The following is an 18,987-nucleotide window of genomic DNA, read 5'->3' as shown; positions in this document are numbered from 1 at the left end:
TGGCTTTGGTCCCAGGCCTGGGCTTAAAATAGTGTATTTTTAGGAACCGTGTTTTGTTTTGTTTAGTTTACTTTGATTTGTGTCATTTTTAAATTGTTTTAGTCTGGGCTTTCTGCATGGTTTTAAGTCTTTAGAATTTATATTAAAGCATAAGGCTACTGTAAGAAAAAAATAATTAAGTGCTAAATGCATCAATACAATATTAATGCATATTTTTATCCCTGTAACTTTTAAATTATAACATTTCACATTACAATAATATATGAATATCATAATTTATACCATTAGTGGTCATCAGTCACACAGTACTTGTGTGATCTTGTGCAGCATTGTGTTTGGACAGCAGCATTAATAATAAATAAAAAACTGTGTGATTTCACACAAAAATATCAAAATCTTACTTATATTTCAGGATTTTCAACTGAAATATATTATGATGGGTTGGTGGTTGAGTCTCCCAGTACTTGATAATTTCAATCTTCCTGATGGAGTGAGGTGGCTTGAGATTTTTTTGGTATGATAACCGCATGCCTGTCCATGGATTGGTCATCATAAGCCATAAATCATACAGAGGAGTCCACACATTGGTTCTAGTTTATGTTCCAGAGCAGCTCAGAAGTGGAGAAATGTTGAAATCAGTTTGTTGTTGTGAGTTGATCACAATGGAGTTAAGTGGCACCATCAATCTCTGTAGAGAGGATAAATTAGTGATAGAAGTTCACCCTAATCACTTAATGAATCCCATGGGTTTTCAGAGGGAGTTCCATTACATTATAACTTCTCTGCACTTATCTATTGGATGCTATCCAGCAACCCTTTTAAGGGTGACCAGGACTATGTCAGGGAAGAATAACTGAAAGAACCACTAGAGGGCTGCTACAACCTTTTAGAAAGGCATTTGACAGATAAAATTCACATTTGTTTGCAGTTGGAAGCCAATTGAACGAATTCTGAAGAGTGGCTGGGGTAATATCCTGCACAGTGTCATGTCAGAAGGCATTTGAGTTTGTAGATGTTGATGAAGTAGACATTCAACTGTGAGATGAGATGCCATTTGTGACCTTGAACCAACTTTTGGGCTCTCTGATACATTGCCCTGGAGTTAACTCTCTCCCTTATTTATTTAACATGTACATGAACCCATTGGAAGAGATCATCCAGTAGCATGAGGGAGTGGAAGGACCTCAGAATCATGACTTATGCCCTTATCTCTAAATCAGTTTGAGATAGTTTGGCAGCAGAGCATTTGCATTTGGCACACTGCTAAATTCTGATGCATGCATGCATGCATGCATGCATACATACATATACACACACACATATACATACATGCTAGGCTTATAGAAATATTTAGTATAGGCAATATATATATTTGTTTTCTGAGGTTTTCGCGGGTGTTTGTATGTAGGTCTTTGGTTATTCGGGTTTTCTCCCGCGTGAAATTGGAAGTGTCTTGGCGACGTTTCGACGAAGTCTCATTCGTCATTTTCAGGCTTCAGCTTCGTGCTTCTGGGAGCAATGTGTGATTGCAGCTGTTTCTTCCTTTTTAACTGCTAGTGGGGGTTTGAACTGATTGGATGGGAGCTTGGCTGTGCTCTGATTGGATGGGGTTTTTTTTATGCTCTGATTGGCTGGGGGTGTGTCCTGTTTGGGTGGGAGCTTGGTTGTGCTCAGATTAGTCTGAGTTCCAGGGGGATTTGAGCTGGTGAGCTGCATTGCTATTGTTTGGCTTCGTGTTTGTGGTCGTGCTACATCTTCATAGTGGGTGTCAGTCTGCTGCATGTATGGATTGGAGGGGTCCCAATATGTAGGTCATATATATGCTGCATGAATGGATTGGAGGGGTCCCAATATATATATATGTAGGTCTTTGGTTATTCGGGTTTTCTCCCACGTAAAATTGGAAGTGTTTTGGCGACGTTTCGACGAAGTCCTATTCGTCATCTTCAGGCTAGGTGTTTACAGCTTCGTGCTTCTAGGACAAACATTTCTCCTAGAAGCACGAAGCTGTAAACACCTAGCCTGAAGATGACGAATGGGACTTCATCGAAACGTCGCCAAGACACTTCCAATTTTACGCGGGAGAAAACCCGAATAATCAAAGACCTACATACAAACACCCGCGAAATCTTCAGAAAACATATATACATACATACATACATACATACATACATACATACATACATATATATATTCAATCAAAAATAAAGTGTTTTGCTTTTTTCCCTCCTGTTAACTACATTTAACTGAATGAGAAATTTTCAATTGAGCCTTATTCTAAACCAAGCTAAATTTAAAACCCAGCAAACCAAACAAGATACTTTCACTTAATTAAGTAGCATGGTGTATAGCTAACAAATGAATAAATAAAACAACCCCTACAACTTTGTTTTTTTAAAAAAAATATCTAGATTCTCTTAATGAGAATTAGCGCAGCAGGCAAAAGAAATAACAGTAGTTACAATCTTTAAATAACAGATTATTCTGTGGAAGAAAATAATCCAGTTAACACAACAATTATACATTTTCTCCTTTTCTACTCAGCAAATGCCATTTAAATGGACACATTGCTTTCTTGGTAAAAAGTATCGGAGCTAGGATTTCTGAAATGGGTTTGTAAGACAAAGTTCTAATGTTGCTTAAAGCCTCTGAAGGTGATAAATATTTAATAGGCTACAGTAACCGCTAAAGATATGAAAATGGTCTAAATGTTGATTACTTTCTCTAAGGAAGTGTTCCATTTGAACAATTCCCTTACTACGCATCCTTTGAGTCCAAATGTGTTCCTGTGATAATTGATTTGCATAGCTCATGAGTTTCATATAGTTTTCTGTGTAATTTTGAAAAATGAAACTCTACATTCTGTTCAACACCACTGTATGTAAAGTCCCTTTTATACCAATTTACTGAGTGGCTGAGCAGGATCTAGGCAACATTTTCCATGTTCAGAGAGTTAAATCAAAGGGATCCAAATGCCTTTTCTGAAGCTGCCTAATGCTTTAGGTATAGAATCCTGAAATATATTACACCACCAACCAAACTATCATAAAAGGATATAAAAGCAGCTTTTGAGTTTGCTAAAACTAGCCATTAGGCTAAAAGGAAAAAAAATGAGGTATGGATGGGCTTACTATATAGACATCTATACAAACCCCAATCGTCCAAAAATAAGGAAATATCACAAACCTAACCCTGAGGTAGACATAATAGGTCACATGGTTTCCATTGTGATGTGACAATAGGTGTTTTGGCATCCCCTTGCAGATGCCTATAGGTAAGAAGAAAATTATGTCTTCATTTATAGTCTCAATGTAGAAAGTGACGGGAGGCAATATACATTCTAATTAGGTAAATTTCATTTTGTACCTGAAAATTATGTGATGAGAAAATACAATAATCATAGTAATCCCTTATTTTAAAAGTATAAGATCCAAAGTCCACTTCTAACATTCATAATATATACACATGAAGGAATCAGGTTCACCATCTCTATGCTCGGAATGAGACAACTCGCCATAGCCAACTCACCACTGTCAACTCACCATGGGACAACTTACTGTGGGAGAATTCAACAATTTATTTATTATTATTATTTATTTTATTAGATTTATAAACCGCCCTTCTCCCGAAGGACTCAGGGCGGTGTACAGCCAAAGTAAAAAGAAACAATGTACAGTTAAAATAAAATTAAAAAACTTATTATACAGTGTGGCCGAAATTAAAATAGTTAAAAAACTAAAAAAACCCAATTAAAACCAGAGAGAAATTTAAAATTTAAAACTAAATAAGAAAGCCCCGCACGAACAAACAGATATGTTTTCAGTTCGCGGCGAAAAGTCCAAAGGTCAGGTATTTGACGTAAACCAGGGGGAAGTTCATTCCAAAGAGTGGGGGCCCCCACAGAGAAGGATCTTCCCCTGGGGGCTGCCAGCTGACATTGTCTGGCGGACGGCACCCTGAGAAGGCCCTCTCTCTGCGAGCGTACGGGTCGGTGGGAGGCATGAGGTAACAGAAGGCGGTCCCGTAAGTAATTTAATTATTTAAAATAATTTAAAAATTATTTTAATTTTTGTCATTCACATTTTATTTTGTCCCTCCTTTCGAATCCTTTCTTTAATGATTCTATTAGACTATTTTTTTTTTCTATATTAGTGTAACTTTTGTCCTGCGGTGGCAAGTTGTCCCACAGTGAATTGGCCATAGCGAATTGTCTTGTGACGAGTTGGCCATGGTGAGTTGTTATAGACCCTCTGTGCTTATTATATATTTATCTAAATGTTCTACAATGACAATTGTTCGTTGAAGTCATTAGAAATCCTGCCTTATGGTTCTCAATAATCTAGAAATCTGTTAAACCTTTCTGCCTATTACAGATTTCCAATGCAAATATTTCCAAAGAGGGAGTCATATTTTACAGGAGCAACAATAACTCCAGAGAGATTTTTAGTGCTTGGAGATTAGAAAAAAATCTTACTAAAGCATATCATAAACTTTTATGGATCAAATCCAAGAAATCAGATGATATTCTGAAGCCCATAATTAATTGAATAAATTGGATAATCCAAATTGAATAAAGAGATTTTTGCATTTAACCTCTTCAAATAATTCATTGGTTGATTCAGTTCCTCAGAATATACATTTTAAGAATAATATAAAATATATAAAAATCTCAGTTCTGCAGCCAACATATCAAAATATGAAGTATACCGCATGCATTTAAAGAGTCTCTAATTACCATATTTTCAAACAATTTAATCATTTTAAAAATACCCTGTGGGTTCAAAATGCTTGGACAGGCATTTAAAAATTGCATACCAGATCAGAAATAATACTGAGGGGAAAACTATGTTTTATCATTGCATACAGGTATCCGTGATGTTTCAAAATGGAGTGAAAAAATAAGAAAACCTTTGGAAGAAATGTATGGACATGAATATTTCAGCAAAATGTGTTCAGATTGGGTAGATGGAATCTCCCAATTCGTGCAAAAGTCAGATGGTAAGAACCTGGAACTGGCCTAGTTTGTTTTATCTCATTTATTTAAAAAATAATTCTTTTGTGTTTCCCATATCCCAAATATATTCTCCTCCTGGCTTTGCTGCAACTTTTCATTCCTGCCATCTTTCTCTTGATGTTATTTTCAGGAAAAATTGCATGTGAAAGAGAGACTGGTGTATGTGTGTGTGTGTCTATGACATAGTTGCTTTCAGAAGATCATGGTGCTATGCTTGTTGAAGTTGAATGAGCTCATTCAAGCCCTTTGCATCCATAAATGACCATAGAGACTGGGAATGAATAAAGAAGTGTCTCCGAGCCTCATGTTTTCAAGAGGTTTTTACGACTATAAATTCCATCATCCTCAATCAGCATTGACCTCCACTCACAGTATTATAATTTAACACAGCTGAAGGCCATTTGATTGCAGGAGCTGCCCTTAACAGTAAAGTATAACCTTGTAATCTGCCCCTCTGTGTCCTCATTTTCTCTAAGCGAAGAACTTGAAGTGCCAAAGGGTGAAGTCAGGGGTGAAATCCAGCAGGTTCTGACAGGTTCTGGAGAACCTGTAGCGGAAATTTTGAGTAGTTCAGAGAATCGGCAAATACTACCTCTGGCTTGTCCCAGAGGGGTGGTGGGAATGGAGATTTTGCAGTTACCTTCCCCTGGAGTGGGGTGGGAATGGAGATTTTGCAGTATCATTCCCCTGCCACACCCACCAAGCCACAACACCCCCACCAAGCCATGCCCACAGAACCGGTAGTAAAAGAAATTGGATTTCATCACTGGGTGAAGTATTTATTGAAGTACAGTACAGGCAGCCCTGGACTTACAACAGTTTGTAAGAACATCTAGAAATAGATTTTTGTATGGAAAGATTATAAACTCATTGTATAGAGTTCTCGATTTATGACCTAGTTGACTGCCACATGCCCTCCCCATAGTCGTATTTCAGACACTTGGCAACTGATTTGCATTTACGACTGGTTGAAGCACCCCGTGATCATGATTTGCAATGGCAAAAATGCCCATCAGATATGCTGGATTTGCCAAAGGATCACGTTTCACTTAATGTCCATGACACAGTTTACAACTATCATAAAATCATAAAGTCATAAAATCAGATTCGGTCAAATGGTGCCTCAGCTTATGAGTGCAATGACTTACGACTGAAATTCTAGGCTCTATTGTGGTCAGTGGTGGGTTGCTACCAGTTTGCCCCGGATCAGGCGAACCCGTAGCAGTGGGGACTCCAACCATCCGCCTGGACGTCTCTGCCCATGCACAGAAGTATTGCATGTGCCCACGAGCAAAACGGTAGCGACAGGATTTGAATCCCACTACTGATTGTGGTTGTAAGTCAAGAATTACCTATATTGTTCTGGAGCATTCTGTTGGTTTGGGGGATGGGGGCAGGGTTCTAACAAAGAAAATCCAACCTTTAGTGAAATAAATTATTTAAGCCAACCTTCCATATAAATTCACACAGCACACCCGAAGTGTTCCTTTCACTGATGAAGAATAAACTTCAAAGCAATGGTTGCCTTCCATGGTAGATAAAAGGACTCAGCTGTGTAAACAGTTCTCTGAAGTCAGCATTTCTCATAGGCTGACATCTTAACTGCTAATGTTTCCTGAATGGAACAAGAAGATTTTGGAGCCCAACAAATAGTAGCTGAAATGCTCCTATTTCATTCCTCCTTTATTGAGTCAATTATACTCTGCAAAAGCACATGATACAAGCCTCGGACTGGTTTCTGCTTCTTAATTCCTGGCTGGATCATAAGAACAACACAAGTGTGATTGTTCTAATTATTCTAATTCATTCATAACCTGAGGCAATGTTTGGTTTACCTAGAGAAGGGGGGGGGTTTTGAAAGAAAACTTCATTTTAAAATGTCCTTAAATAAGTCTTCCTCCTCCTTCCACCCCCCAACAACCTTTGCTAGGAATGTAGGGGAGAAAACGAATTGCTTTATTTCATATGAGATGCTTGTGTTGTTTTACTTCCATTCTAATTATGGTACATATTAACTTTACCAATTTCTGCTTTTCCGGAGCTAAGTCAATCATTGCCAGTAGTAGTTTAAAAGCAATAATTGTTCAGAACTAATTACCACCTGGTTGGGTTTTTCCAACGAGGTCATCTTAAGTGCTTTCTGCTTGGAACTGGTGTTCAACATATCAAGGACGGAAAGGTTAAATTAGGGGAAAGTTATAGAATTAGCATCTAGACTGGGAAATGTACCCAGCAGTCATCCTTACTACCCTCTTGTTTAATGTTTTGGTGATTCATAGAGTCACTTCCAAGGTGGGCAGCAAATAAATGTAAGAAATAATAATTTCCAATTTTCCTATATGCCCAACAAGACCCCTTTAGAATGGTAGTTCTGCCTAAAATGCTAATATGTGATTTCAAAATTCAGATGAAGTCTTTAGACTTTTCATTAGGGTCATGGCACAGTTGTCTTATTGCAAAAATCCATGAAGTTTCTCATGAAGGTATTTCTTTTGGTGCCTGGTCATGTAGGTCCAGGTCATGTATATAAACATTGTTGTTCCATGTATGAAGAAAGAGCATCAAGATTTAATCTTCTAGATATATTTAGAGATGGGGAGGGATGCAGCAATTTTCTGAACCATGTTACAAGTGTAATTTTTAATTGTGCTGACTACATTTAATGACATATAAGTCGGGCATTTTTTATTTTCCCTTCTCATATAGAAATAATGAAACAAGATACACAGAATGAAACATTGATAGTTCATTTGGATTTTATTTTATTTTTGCAATTTATATTTACACTGTTCACAGAGTTTGGTGACATTGTCAGATGGATGTAGGTTACTTTTAAAAAGACAAGAACTACATTAAATCACCCCCAAGGCAAAATAACCTTAAGTTTCCATGAAAATCGATCAGGTTCTCTTTAGGCAACCCATAAACATGATTTATCATTATGTGGAGGAGAGGCAGTGACACTTTTTGTATCAACTGCAAATATTTTTTTTGCATTGACTAGAAGGCAAAAAAAAAAATATTGGGATCACCCTATTGATATGAATGCTATTGTATTAAACTGAATGGGCTCTCTTATTTAACTATCTGCATTTGATTAACTGGAGTGTTCCTTATTGGGAGGGAATCTGGAGAGAACCAAAAACAAAAATAAAAAAAAACATTGCAGCTGTGATTAAAACAATGCAAAATGTTGTTCTTAGCCAACTGCTCTGTTTGCTATTCCAAATTGCTCTTCTCAGTGATGTTAATGTTAGAGAAATACAGCTGTTTTTCACTGGGAAGGTACGTTCTGTTTTCACATGTTTTGCCTGTTTTAAATAAAAAGTTTCAATTTAGGTCAGTGCCTATGGAGATTCTCAGTCATCCAGGTCATGGTTGTCCCAAAGGTGCTTTTTCAAGAGGCAACTGGACTTTCTGGTTTTCCTTTGAAGACATTTTGCTTTTCATCCAAGAAGCTTCTTCAGCTCTGACTGGATGGTGGGGAATGGAAGGATTTATACTCCTTGCAGACAGCTGGTCATTTGCATTCTTTTAGTTCATTTTGTTCCTCCACAGGCGATATCTGTCAGCGTCTGCTGCCTCATATTAAATGCCCAACGCTAATTATACATGGTGAGAAAGACCCATTGGTACCCCGTTTTCATGCAGAATATATCCACAAGCGTATCCAAGGTTCACAGTAAGTCTCATACTTTACTGGTGGGATGAGAATCTGACATAATGAATATCATTTTGTAAAAGAGTAACTGCCTCCCACAGCTACCTGCTTTTGTTATAGGTGACTTCAGGTGCTATAAAAAAATTTTTTGCATTTTTTTTAATTTTATACACAAACAAACACATAATTAATACATCAATCATTCCTTCCATGTGACATCTCGGTGTTTTCTCCATATCTTCGTCTTTTTGTTGTTTCTTCTGTCTTCATTCACATTTAATCTATTACAACATTTCTCCAAAAATATAATATTCTAATTATACCATTCTCTAACATAACTATTAATTTATTTAACTATCTCTTTTCCAACCAATGGTAAAATTGATCCCATATCTTAAAATATTCTGAATCCTCTCTTTCTTTAATTATCAAGGTTAATCTATTCATTCTGCACATTCTAAAAAATTTTTAATTACTACTTCTAAAGGTATTTTCTCTGCTTTCCAATTTTGCACAAAAACAATCCTTGCAGCTGTTATTACATGTATAATCAAATAAATATTTTCTTTACTATTTTTTTCTGGAGGGATACCCAATAGGAACAGCTCCGGTTTTAAATCAATATGTTGTTGTATCATTTCTTCTAACCATATCTTAATTTTATTCCAATAGTTTTTAGCTTCTGGGCAAGTCCACCACATATGATAAGATCCTGGTAACTGGTGACATTTCCAACATTTAGCTGATTTATCTTTAAACATTTTTGCCAGTTTCTCAGGGAGCATATGCCATCTATAAAACATTTTATGTTGATTTTCTTTATATGCTGTGGACATTGTTAATTTGTAATTCCTTTCCCATAACTGTTGCCATTTATCTAGGTCAATTGAATATCCAAAGTTCTTTGCCCAGGCTATCATTTTTTCCTTAACTTGTTCCTCCGCTAGTTCAATACCCAATAAAAAGTTATAAATTTTAGGTGCTATAAAAATGTTAAAGAGTGTTGCAGAGATATACAAATATTTCCAAGATGGCTAAGGAATTAATAAGATTTGCACATTAAGTTCACCTTGGAGTTTCCCTGAAGCACAAAATCTCTATTCTTCTTGAGAATGCAAATTGGGAGCCAGTTTGATCTAGTGATTAAGGTGCTAGCCTAGATATGGTACTAGGAGTCTGCAAGTTCTAGTTCGGTCTTAGGCATGAAAAACTGGTTGGGTAACTGGGCCAGTCGCTCTTTATCAACCCAACTTGCCTTAAGGTGGTTGTTGCAGGGGAAAATAGGAGGAGGAAGGAATATTAAGTACATTCACTACTTTTGAGTTATCTATGAAAATAATAAAGGCATGATAAAAATAAATTTGGAATTAGCAGCAATAAAATGAAATGTTAATTGGGTTATCCCCTACTACCACCTCTTCATTCTGTCAACGTATCGTATTTTTTGGAGTGTAAGACACACCTTAGTTTTTGGGGAGGAAAATAAGAAAAAAGCTGATTGGCAGGTGGATCAGCCTCCTGGAATAGCTGTTCCAGAGGTGAATTTTAGCAACAGGTTCCTTGGTTGTGAGCTCTGTGCCTTGCTTTTTTTGGGCTTTTTTTCTGTCTCTGAAAACTTCTGAAACTCTGTTTCAGAAAAAACTTTTTTTTCTGCCTCTGAAACCCTCCGAAGCAGCTTCAAAAAAAAAAAGCCTCTGAAGCTCTGTTTGGGGGCTTTTTTTCTGAAGCTCTTTTTGCGGGCTTTTTTTCTGAAGCTTCTTTTCTGATGCTTTTTTCAGCCTCTGAAACCTCTGTTTGAGAAGCTGGGCAGGGCTACATTCGGAATATAAGACGCACCCAGATTTTCACCCTCTTTTGGGGAAAAAAGGTGTGTCTTATACTCTGAAAAATACGGTACATATTACCAGGGTAAAGTCATTCATTGTGAATCCATTAAGGCCCAATAGCAATAGCACTTAAGACTTACATACCGCTTCAGTGCTTTACACCCCTCTCTAAGCGGTTTAGAATCAGCATATTGCCCCCAACAATCTGGGTCCTCATTTTACTGACCTTGGAAGGATGGAAGGCTGAGTCAACCTTGAGCCGGTGAGATTCGAATTGCTGGCAATTGGCAGTCAGCAGAATTACCCTGCAATACTGCCTTCTAACCACTGCGCCACCATGGGTCTTGTCAAAAAGGTTGGCGCTTATGGTCCGAGACAAGTAACTACAGGAAGAAACATCAAAAATTGCTTCTTATAAAGCAGGCTATGGGCTTTCGGTAGTGGTGAGGCAAATCTATAGCCTTTTTTCACTGAAAAGTAACATATTTCTAAGGAAAATTTTTGTGGGACAAAACCAAGCCCGTTGGTTCCCAGTCTGTTGCTTGTAGATGCTTCAGACTTCAACCTCCATTATGCCCAGAGTCAGCATAACCAAGGGGAAAGTGGCACTTGTTCATTCGGTGTTTCCTTTGGAAGGAGTTAAAATCAGCCATAATCCCATTTAGGTCCTTCTAAGAAACAGATCAGTTCTATTGCAATACCTGTACTTACAGAGGCCTTAAGAAATGATCAGGCCTTAGCCCAGAGCAGGGGTGAAATATACTTACCTTCCTTCCTCTATTTTTCCATCTCTATACAAGTGTGTTCAGTAATCTTTACCAACCCAATGTTCCCTTGGTGTGCTAGAACTCACAATGCCTAGAATGACAAAGTGGGATTTCCATTGGCTGCATGGACTGCCAATTCTAATTTCAGTGTCATTTTGGAAAACGGTAAGTTAAGGTTGGCTGGTACCAGTTTCCTTGGCATACTTTAACCTATTCAACCTTTGTCGTTGCAGGTTGCATTTTATGCCTGAAGGAAAACATAACTTACATCTACGGTTTGCGGAAGAGTTTAACAAAATGGTAGAAGAATTTCTTGTGTAAAGCACCTACTCTTCTTTGCTGTTCCTGAGAGATTGGTATAGTTCAGCTGAAACTGGCAACAGCGAATTGTATTCTTAAGGGAAAGAGTGCAACAAGGGAACTTATATTGTTTGCCCTACTGATCTTTTCTCCAAATGGGAGCAAAACTGATGTATGCCAACAATTCTGGGACATGGAAGATGATTAAAAACTGCTAGAAGTGAGAATATTTTCTCAAAAGCTTTGGAGAAATGTTAAGGGAGCCGTGCAAGTTTCAATAAATACTTTTATTGCCCAGATTCAATCTTGAAGGAAAGCACAAACAGAAATCATTATCCAAAATGCATGCCTTGATACAGAGTCCTCAACATTGAATACCATACAAAAGCCATTGTAGAATTTTACTGCAGACATTCTTGAAGTGTTTACACAATGCACACAAAAAAGCAACGTAAGACAGTGCCACATAAAACATGCACAATCCCAGCTGTCTGAATTCATGCCTGCTCTACAGGTATTCTAGTTGCAATTGTGCCCATTTCTTCGTCAAAGTCTTAAGGGTGGTGGTTGTTTTTTTTTAAAGAAAAAGGCTATTGACATGATTTGGAACATACATTGATTCTGAATATGAAAAAAAAAAACCACCTTAGTTCTTAAAGTGAGAGGGAATAAGATCCTAACATTACAAGCCAATGATTTCCTGTATTAAAAAAATAGTTTTGGAATCCAGTTGTTGTAATACCTGCATCTTTTGAGGAGCCTGATCCCAAAAGTTGGAAATGATCAGTTCGAATCACAATTAAAGTGTTACAAGTTACATGCAGAATTCTAATTTCAATTGTAAGCATGTCTATCCAGTGTGCGTTCATATGAAGGCACAAGACAAGGAAAAACTCATCAAAGTAAGTTTACCAACTGCCTCTGCAATTGTGTAGAATATTCTTTAGCATGTGCAAAAATATTTCATGGGGTAGACCAAAAAAAGATTTCTGCTTACTCTAATTGGTAGAGAAATCAATCACTAATCTATTTGATTACTGCATTTCCAGTGCAATCAAGATAAATGGTCAATAACAAGGGGTAAGCAAGTCGTCTCCAATGTAACCCCCTCCAGAAGTATTGGGACTGAACACTTCCCATGAAAGAAAAAAAATCTTGTGCCGTCTAGAAAGTCTGGGAATTGCAAATTACAACACATCTAAAAAATACCAATCTAGAGAAGTTTTGTTTGCAAAGCACTCTGTAAATCTCTTTATTAATTTAAAGTATAACATCTCTCTTTCATAAAACTTTAATCCCTGCAGGAACTTTCCTTGAGAATTATCTTAAATACACCAATTAGGGGTGCAGAATCTGTAGGTGCTTAAATATGGAAGCAAGTTTATTCTTAAGATTTTAATATATAGTGTAGAGCTGGTCCTACTACCAGCACAGTTGTTGAAGGGTTCAACTTCATAGCTCTCAAATTGAATAGGATTTGTATCTCCCTAATTAAATCATCTTGCCTGTTTATAAATATTAAAGTAATAAGCAGGGTCACAAAAACTGCTGACAGAAGCAACAGTGAAAAGCACCAAGAATAACTGGAAAAGCATGCACTCATACAGCTGAACAGCTCTCACCTTGGACACTTGCCTATGGACTAACCCTACTCAACCTCTAAGCTTCATCCTCCTCTCCTTCCTCCTCAAACTCTCCTTGCTCATCTGCAGTAGCATCTTGATATTGCTGGTACTCGGAAACTAGGTCATTCATGTTGCTCTCGGCTTCCGTGAACTCCATCTCATCCATGCCTTCGCCGGTGTACCAGTGCAAGAAAGCCTTCCGCCTGAACATGGCTGTGAACTGCTCAGAGATCCTCTTGAAGAGCTCCTGGATTGCGGTGCTGTTGCCGATGAAGGTGGCAGACATCTTCAGGCCTCGGGGAGGAATGTCACACACGGCCGTCTTCACGTTGTTGGGGATCCACTCCACAAAGTAGCTGCTGTTCTTGTTCTGGACGTTCAGCATCTGCTCATCCACCTCCTTCATGGACATTCTGCCCCGGAAGATGGCTGCCACCGTCAGGTATCGGCCGTGGCGGGGGTCACAGGCCGCCATCATGTTTTTGGAATCAAACATCTGCTGAGTCAGCTCCGGGACCGTCAGGGCACGATATTGTTGGCTGCCACGACTCGTCAAGGGAGCAAAGCCCGGCATGAAGAAGTGCAGACGAGGGAAAGGCACCATGTTGACCGCCAGCTTGCGAAGATCCGCGTTCAGTTGGCCGGGGAACCGGAGGCAGGTGGTCACTCCACTCATGGTGGCAGACACCAAGTGGTTGAGATCGCCGTAGGTTGGAGTTGTGAGTTTCAGTGTGCGGAAGCAGATGTCATACAGAGCCTCATTGTCAATAGAGTAGGTTTCATCCGTGTTCTCTACCAGCTGGTGGACAGAGAGGGTGGCATTGTATGGCTCAACCACCGTGTCTGACACTTTTGGAGATGGCATTACACTGAAGGTGTTCATGATCCTATCAGGATACTCCTCCCTAATCTTGCTGATGAGAAGCGTTCCCATGCCAGATCCAGTGCCCCCACCCAACGAGTGGGTGAGTTGGAAGCCCTGTAAGCAATCGCAGCTTTCAGACTCCTTCCTTACTACATCCAGCACCGAATCCACTAGCTCAGCTCCCTCTGTGTAGTGGCCCTTGGCCCAGTTGTTCCCAGCACCACTCTGGCCTAAAAGGAATCATTAGAAAGAAGAGAGATGCTTACAAAACCATTTACATGCCAGGAATGCTACAATAATAATCACGTTTGATCTATGGACCAAATTCAATCCAAGCTAAATTTGTCATCTGGCCCAGTAATAGTCAAGTTATTCGTTCCTACATCTACAGCATGGAGAGATGAGAAATGACTGCATTCAATCTAGAAGAAAAAGAGTGGAGGACATTAGTCTAAGATACAAAATTTTGGAGATCTTCCATATTCTGTAATTTGAAGTTAAAAGATTAAAAACGGATCAGAGAGATTTTTCATCAGATAGGATATGTGGTGATCATAGTATACTATTTTGTTACCTATAGGCAGTGATGCTCATTTCAGTTATGGTTATATAGAGGCTGAACTGATCAATGGATCTTACAAACGGTACATTTTTATATATTTTTATTATATCTATAAGGTGTAGGGCAGGGTTGTCAAACTCGCATCATCATGGTGTTGTCAAGTGATGTATTGCGACTTTTCCCCCCTTTGCTAAGGGGGGGCATGGCCAGCATGTGATGCATCCGTCCCACGAGTTTGACACCCCTGATGTAGAGGAAGGGTAAGCCTCCAGGTGCTGCTGATCTATAGTTCCTAGCAGCTAGGGCCATTGATGAGGATTGCTGGAGATCTAAATTTTGCAACACCTAGGGACACACAGTGCCTACCTTTGACTTAGAACAAATTGAACAGTAGGAATTATGCTGCAGCTATTTAAGATATAATCGGAGAAAGACATAATTAGTATTACTTACCAAAGACAAAGTTATCCGGTCTAAAGATCTGGCCGAAAGGTCCAGACCTGACTGAGTCCATTGTGCCTGGCTCCAGGTCAACGAGGATTGCCCGGGGAACATACTTATTTCCTGTGGGGAAAAACAAAAGCTAGCCTTATCTAACAGCCTTATGAAATACCTCCCGACTACAGTACCCTTGGTGACTTCAACGTTTTAAAGGATGGCATTAGGTAATCTTTTGTGGAACAGTTTTTTTTTTAAATCTCACTCTGAAAGTACAACAAACACACCAGCCATGATTTAATATTCTCTTACGTTTCCTGCACCAGCTTGCATCAGATTATGGCCTCTTTGTCTTAGATGGATATCTATACTGTATATGCACAGAAACAAAACTGCATCTCCAAAAGTGCTTGAAATGGGAGAACTTTTCACCTTCACCTTCTCTACTGCAAAAGGGAGAAAAAACTCCTGCTTGGTTGGAAAAGGAGGGGAGGTGGCTTCAAACAGTGCAGTGTCCTGAGGTTATGTGATTACCTTTTGGTGGCCTGACAAGCAAAGTCTGTGGGGAAGCCAGATTCATTTAACAACCGTGTGTGACTAACCTAACTGCAGTGGTTCACTTAACAACTGGCAAGAAAGATCGTATAACGCGGCAAAGCTCACTGAACAAATGTCTCACTTAGCAACAAAAATTTTGGGCTTGATTGTGGTCATAAGTCAAGGACTAGCTGTATGGCCTTCAACCCTAATCCAGTCAAATATAGCATTCCTCTTTTCCCCTTGATGCCTATATAAATGCAACATTCTGTGCCACTGTATTTTGATGGAACGCTATGAACAAATATTTCCCACAGTACCAAGGATCTTTTAGAATCTCTTAACTCCAATATCGCATAACTTCCAGGTTCCACATGGAATAGCTAGGATTATTAAAACTACTAAGTCAACTCTGAAACTCAGTTTGGTGTTGTGGTTAAAGAACAGGCTTAAAACCAGAAGACTGCAAATTTTTTGTTCTTTTCTTCGGCACAAAACCAGATGAGTAACCTCTTTCTCAGCCCTTGGAAGAAGGCTAACCACTTTCCAAATCTTGCCAAGAAAACTACAGGAACTTGTCCAGGCAATTGCCAGGAGTTAATAATGGCTAGAAGGGAGCAACAAAGTTGATATAGTTTAAAAATGCCCTGGATTTATTACCATTTAGTTACATAGAACATGCATGACTATCCTGAAATCTTGTTAAAAAAAAGATTGTCATCCCCTCACCAAAATTCCAGTTAATTCCTGCCCTATATAAAATTAAGACTTGAAATTAAGTCTTAATTAAGCCAGAGAAAATTAAATATGGCCCTAAAAAGTCTAAACTAAACCTCTCGTGTCATGCCATTTATAAAGGAGTCAATATATTCTTATTTCCAGAAAGAGGCAAACCTCAACTCAAACCTTCTGAGATTCTCAACTGCCTTAATTGTTTTCATTACCTGCACAAGAGGAGGAATGGTGAAAAGCACAAAAAGATGGTAAAGGGAGGGGCAGTCTGGCCAGCCCATAATAGCAGCCATGAGGGATGGGTTCCTGAGGAGTGGGAGGTGGTATGATGGACTACAGTGAAGCAGCAGTTTCCCAGGAAGAAGGAAGCCCATTCCCAAAACGGGGAATGGGGGTGGGGGCGCAGACAAGAGGCAGCACAGCCTGGAGCTGGATAGGAGACAGAGTGAGACAAGACACTCCTTAGAATCTTCCCTAATGGGTATTTATCCATTAGGATGAGAATAACTTAAGTTTACTCTGGCAAGATTCTGTTTATTGTGTGTGAACAAATAAAGAACTGAATTCTAGCTGGATTGTTCTACTTTGGGTTAAGCCTGACCACAGAATTGCCATTTGCTTTGGAGAAAAAAAATGAAAAAGAACTGGGAAGTAGCAGTCTTTCCCTCTAAAGAAAGAAAGGAAAAAAAGGATGACCAAACTGAGTTTCAGCCACTGTGTACTGCTGGCCTGAAAACCTGAGTCTGTTCCTGAGGAAGATGTCCGATTCATTCATGGCTTACGAATAAACCCAGAAAATTTGATCTGTGAGCTTTTTTCACTTGCTTTCAGTTATGGAAATCCCAAATTGTTTGTTTTTTTTATTACTAACATTTCCCAATTGAATAAACACTTGGTTGCTAGTAAAATTGCAATCCTATGGCTCATCAGAGGAAAAGTGTTTAATCTGGACTGCCCATTCTCACCTTCTGCACCAACCTATGAGACAGAAGCAGGGAAGGATTTGACAGACATATTGAAGGCAGACCATAGTCTATGTTGGAAGGAATAGGATATTAAAGCTTTTAAAAGCAGGAAGGCAAAGGCACTTCTGCCCATCTTTGCCCAACATAGATTTGGCTTTCCCTTAGTCGTTGATAAGATAACTCTCTTTATTTCCACAGTTTTAACCTGCAGGCTGTAGTGGGTTAAAATATCATTTCCCCCAATGCAATCAGAAGCAGTGATATCTTAAAAGAGGAACAAACTAAAAGCAGAATCACAATTCTGTTTTTTTTACCAAGGTACACAATTCAGATAAGGTGACTTTTCTGCTCCAAAGCTACCCCATGTAGGTTTATTTTGCCTACAGATTTCTACTACCTCACACGGCATTTACAAAAACCTCCAAACAGTTCAAAACAGCAAGAGACGGGAGGGGTTACCAGCTGCTTCATTGTAGTAGACACTGATCCTCTCCAGTTGCAGGTCACTGTCTCCGTGGTAGCTGCCGGTGGGGTCGATGCCGTGCTCATCGCTGATGACCTCCCAAAACTGGAATGGGATTTTTGAGAGTTATTCGCCACTTCCTTTAAAACACCGAAAAGGCTGCACCGGCACGTGCTGCAGCCACACCTTAGCCGCATTCTGCAGCCGTGCCCACCTCCCCACTGGGGTTCGCTTGGTCATGTCCAAGTGTAGCTCTAACCTTACAAAAAAGGTTTTTTTACAACAGTTGCTATTACAACAGGTATTTGCAGCACTACAGCTGTGGCAATGGCCAAAAGCCACTTAGAATTGCATCATTACCCACCCACCCACTCCAAGAAATTAAGATTATACTTGGATGATTTTGGCTTTTCTCCCTTTTTGGAGGAGACCGTTTGTCTGCAAACCCCCACACCCTTTGTGGCAGGCCACTTCTTAACCAGGTTTCCTCCTCTGAAAATGGGTGAGGCAATCAAAGGTGGTTATTAAAACCGAGCCAGGTTCCCAGCTAAGAAACCTTGTTACTACGGGGCCGAAGAGAGAATTTAAAAGGCTCGCTTCTTTTTTCCCTACCAGTGGAAGAAATGTGGGGGTTCTCTTTGTCTCCAAACAGACCCACTTCTACTGAGAAGAGGCAACCAATGGCAGAAGCCTCCCAGATTTTGAAAAAAAAATATATTAAAAAAAGCATCTTCACTGGTTGAGCTTGTTTTTCAGATTAAATTCCTTTCTCTTCCTCCACATTAAAGGCGGCACTATATAGAATTTATTGCAAACGCAGCAACCTCCGCCTCCCTCCTTCCCACTTACTACCCCTCTCTGCCTCCTTTCCCAAAAAATCGGACAGAAATCACGTTACTGGTTCCTGACGGTCAAAATTGACAAGGCGACGGCCTCGGACCTATTTCTCTCCAGAAGCTTTGCACTTTCAATTCCCATTACCCTCAGCTCAGGAGAGCTTATAATTCTTTTTTTTTTTTTTATTTATTTATTTTGAGACTATCAAAGCTGACAACAATGGAAGCTCTCTTCCTCCATACCTTGGCCCCAATCTGGTTCCCGCATTGGCCGGCTTGGATATGCACGATCTCACGCATGGCTGCGAATGTGCTTTCGAGCTCCCACCCAACAGACTACCTTCAGGAAAGCAGCACTCTACAAGCCGAGCATCAGCAGCTGGGAAACTGGGCGCG

At 39.4% G+C, this 18,987-nt stretch overlaps 2 protein-coding genes across 3 annotated transcripts in view; one reads left to right on the top strand and one right to left on the bottom strand.

Moving 5' to 3' along the window:
* Positions 1–11,872, top strand: part of BPHL (biphenyl hydrolase like) — a 23,970-nt gene extending 12,098 nt beyond the window's left edge. The window contains exons 5-7 of one of the 2 annotated variants that reach the window (XM_058175599.1): positions 4,867–4,998; positions 8,573–8,696; positions 11,502–11,872. In XM_058175599.1, coding sequence (XP_058031582.1) covers positions 4,867–4,998; positions 8,573–8,696; positions 11,502–11,589 — 344 coding nt within the window. In that variant the 3' untranslated portion in view covers positions 11,590–11,872. The remainder of the gene's footprint in view (positions 1–4,866; positions 4,999–8,572; positions 8,697–11,501) is intronic. The other variant, XM_058175600.1, reaches the window with a different exon arrangement.
* Positions 11,837–18,987, bottom strand: LOC131194519 (tubulin beta-1 chain-like). The gene is made up of 4 exons (XM_058175598.1): positions 18,835–18,987; positions 17,752–17,860; positions 15,074–15,184; positions 11,837–14,288 (listed from the first exon to the last, which is right to left on the bottom strand). Exons 1-4 carry the CDS (start codon positions 18,889–18,891, stop codon positions 13,228–13,230), a joined length of 1,338 nt encoding a protein of 445 aa, XP_058031581.1. The 5' UTR covers positions 18,892–18,987; the 3' UTR covers positions 11,837–13,227.

Source organism: Ahaetulla prasina, chromosome 3 (genome assembly GCF_028640845.1).
Source record: "Ahaetulla prasina isolate Xishuangbanna chromosome 3, ASM2864084v1, whole genome shotgun sequence".
NCBI lineage: Eukaryota > Metazoa > Chordata > Lepidosauria > Squamata > Colubridae > Ahaetulla > Ahaetulla prasina.
Note: the sequence above shows the minus strand (reverse complement) of the source record. Positions and strands in the feature narration are given on the sequence as shown.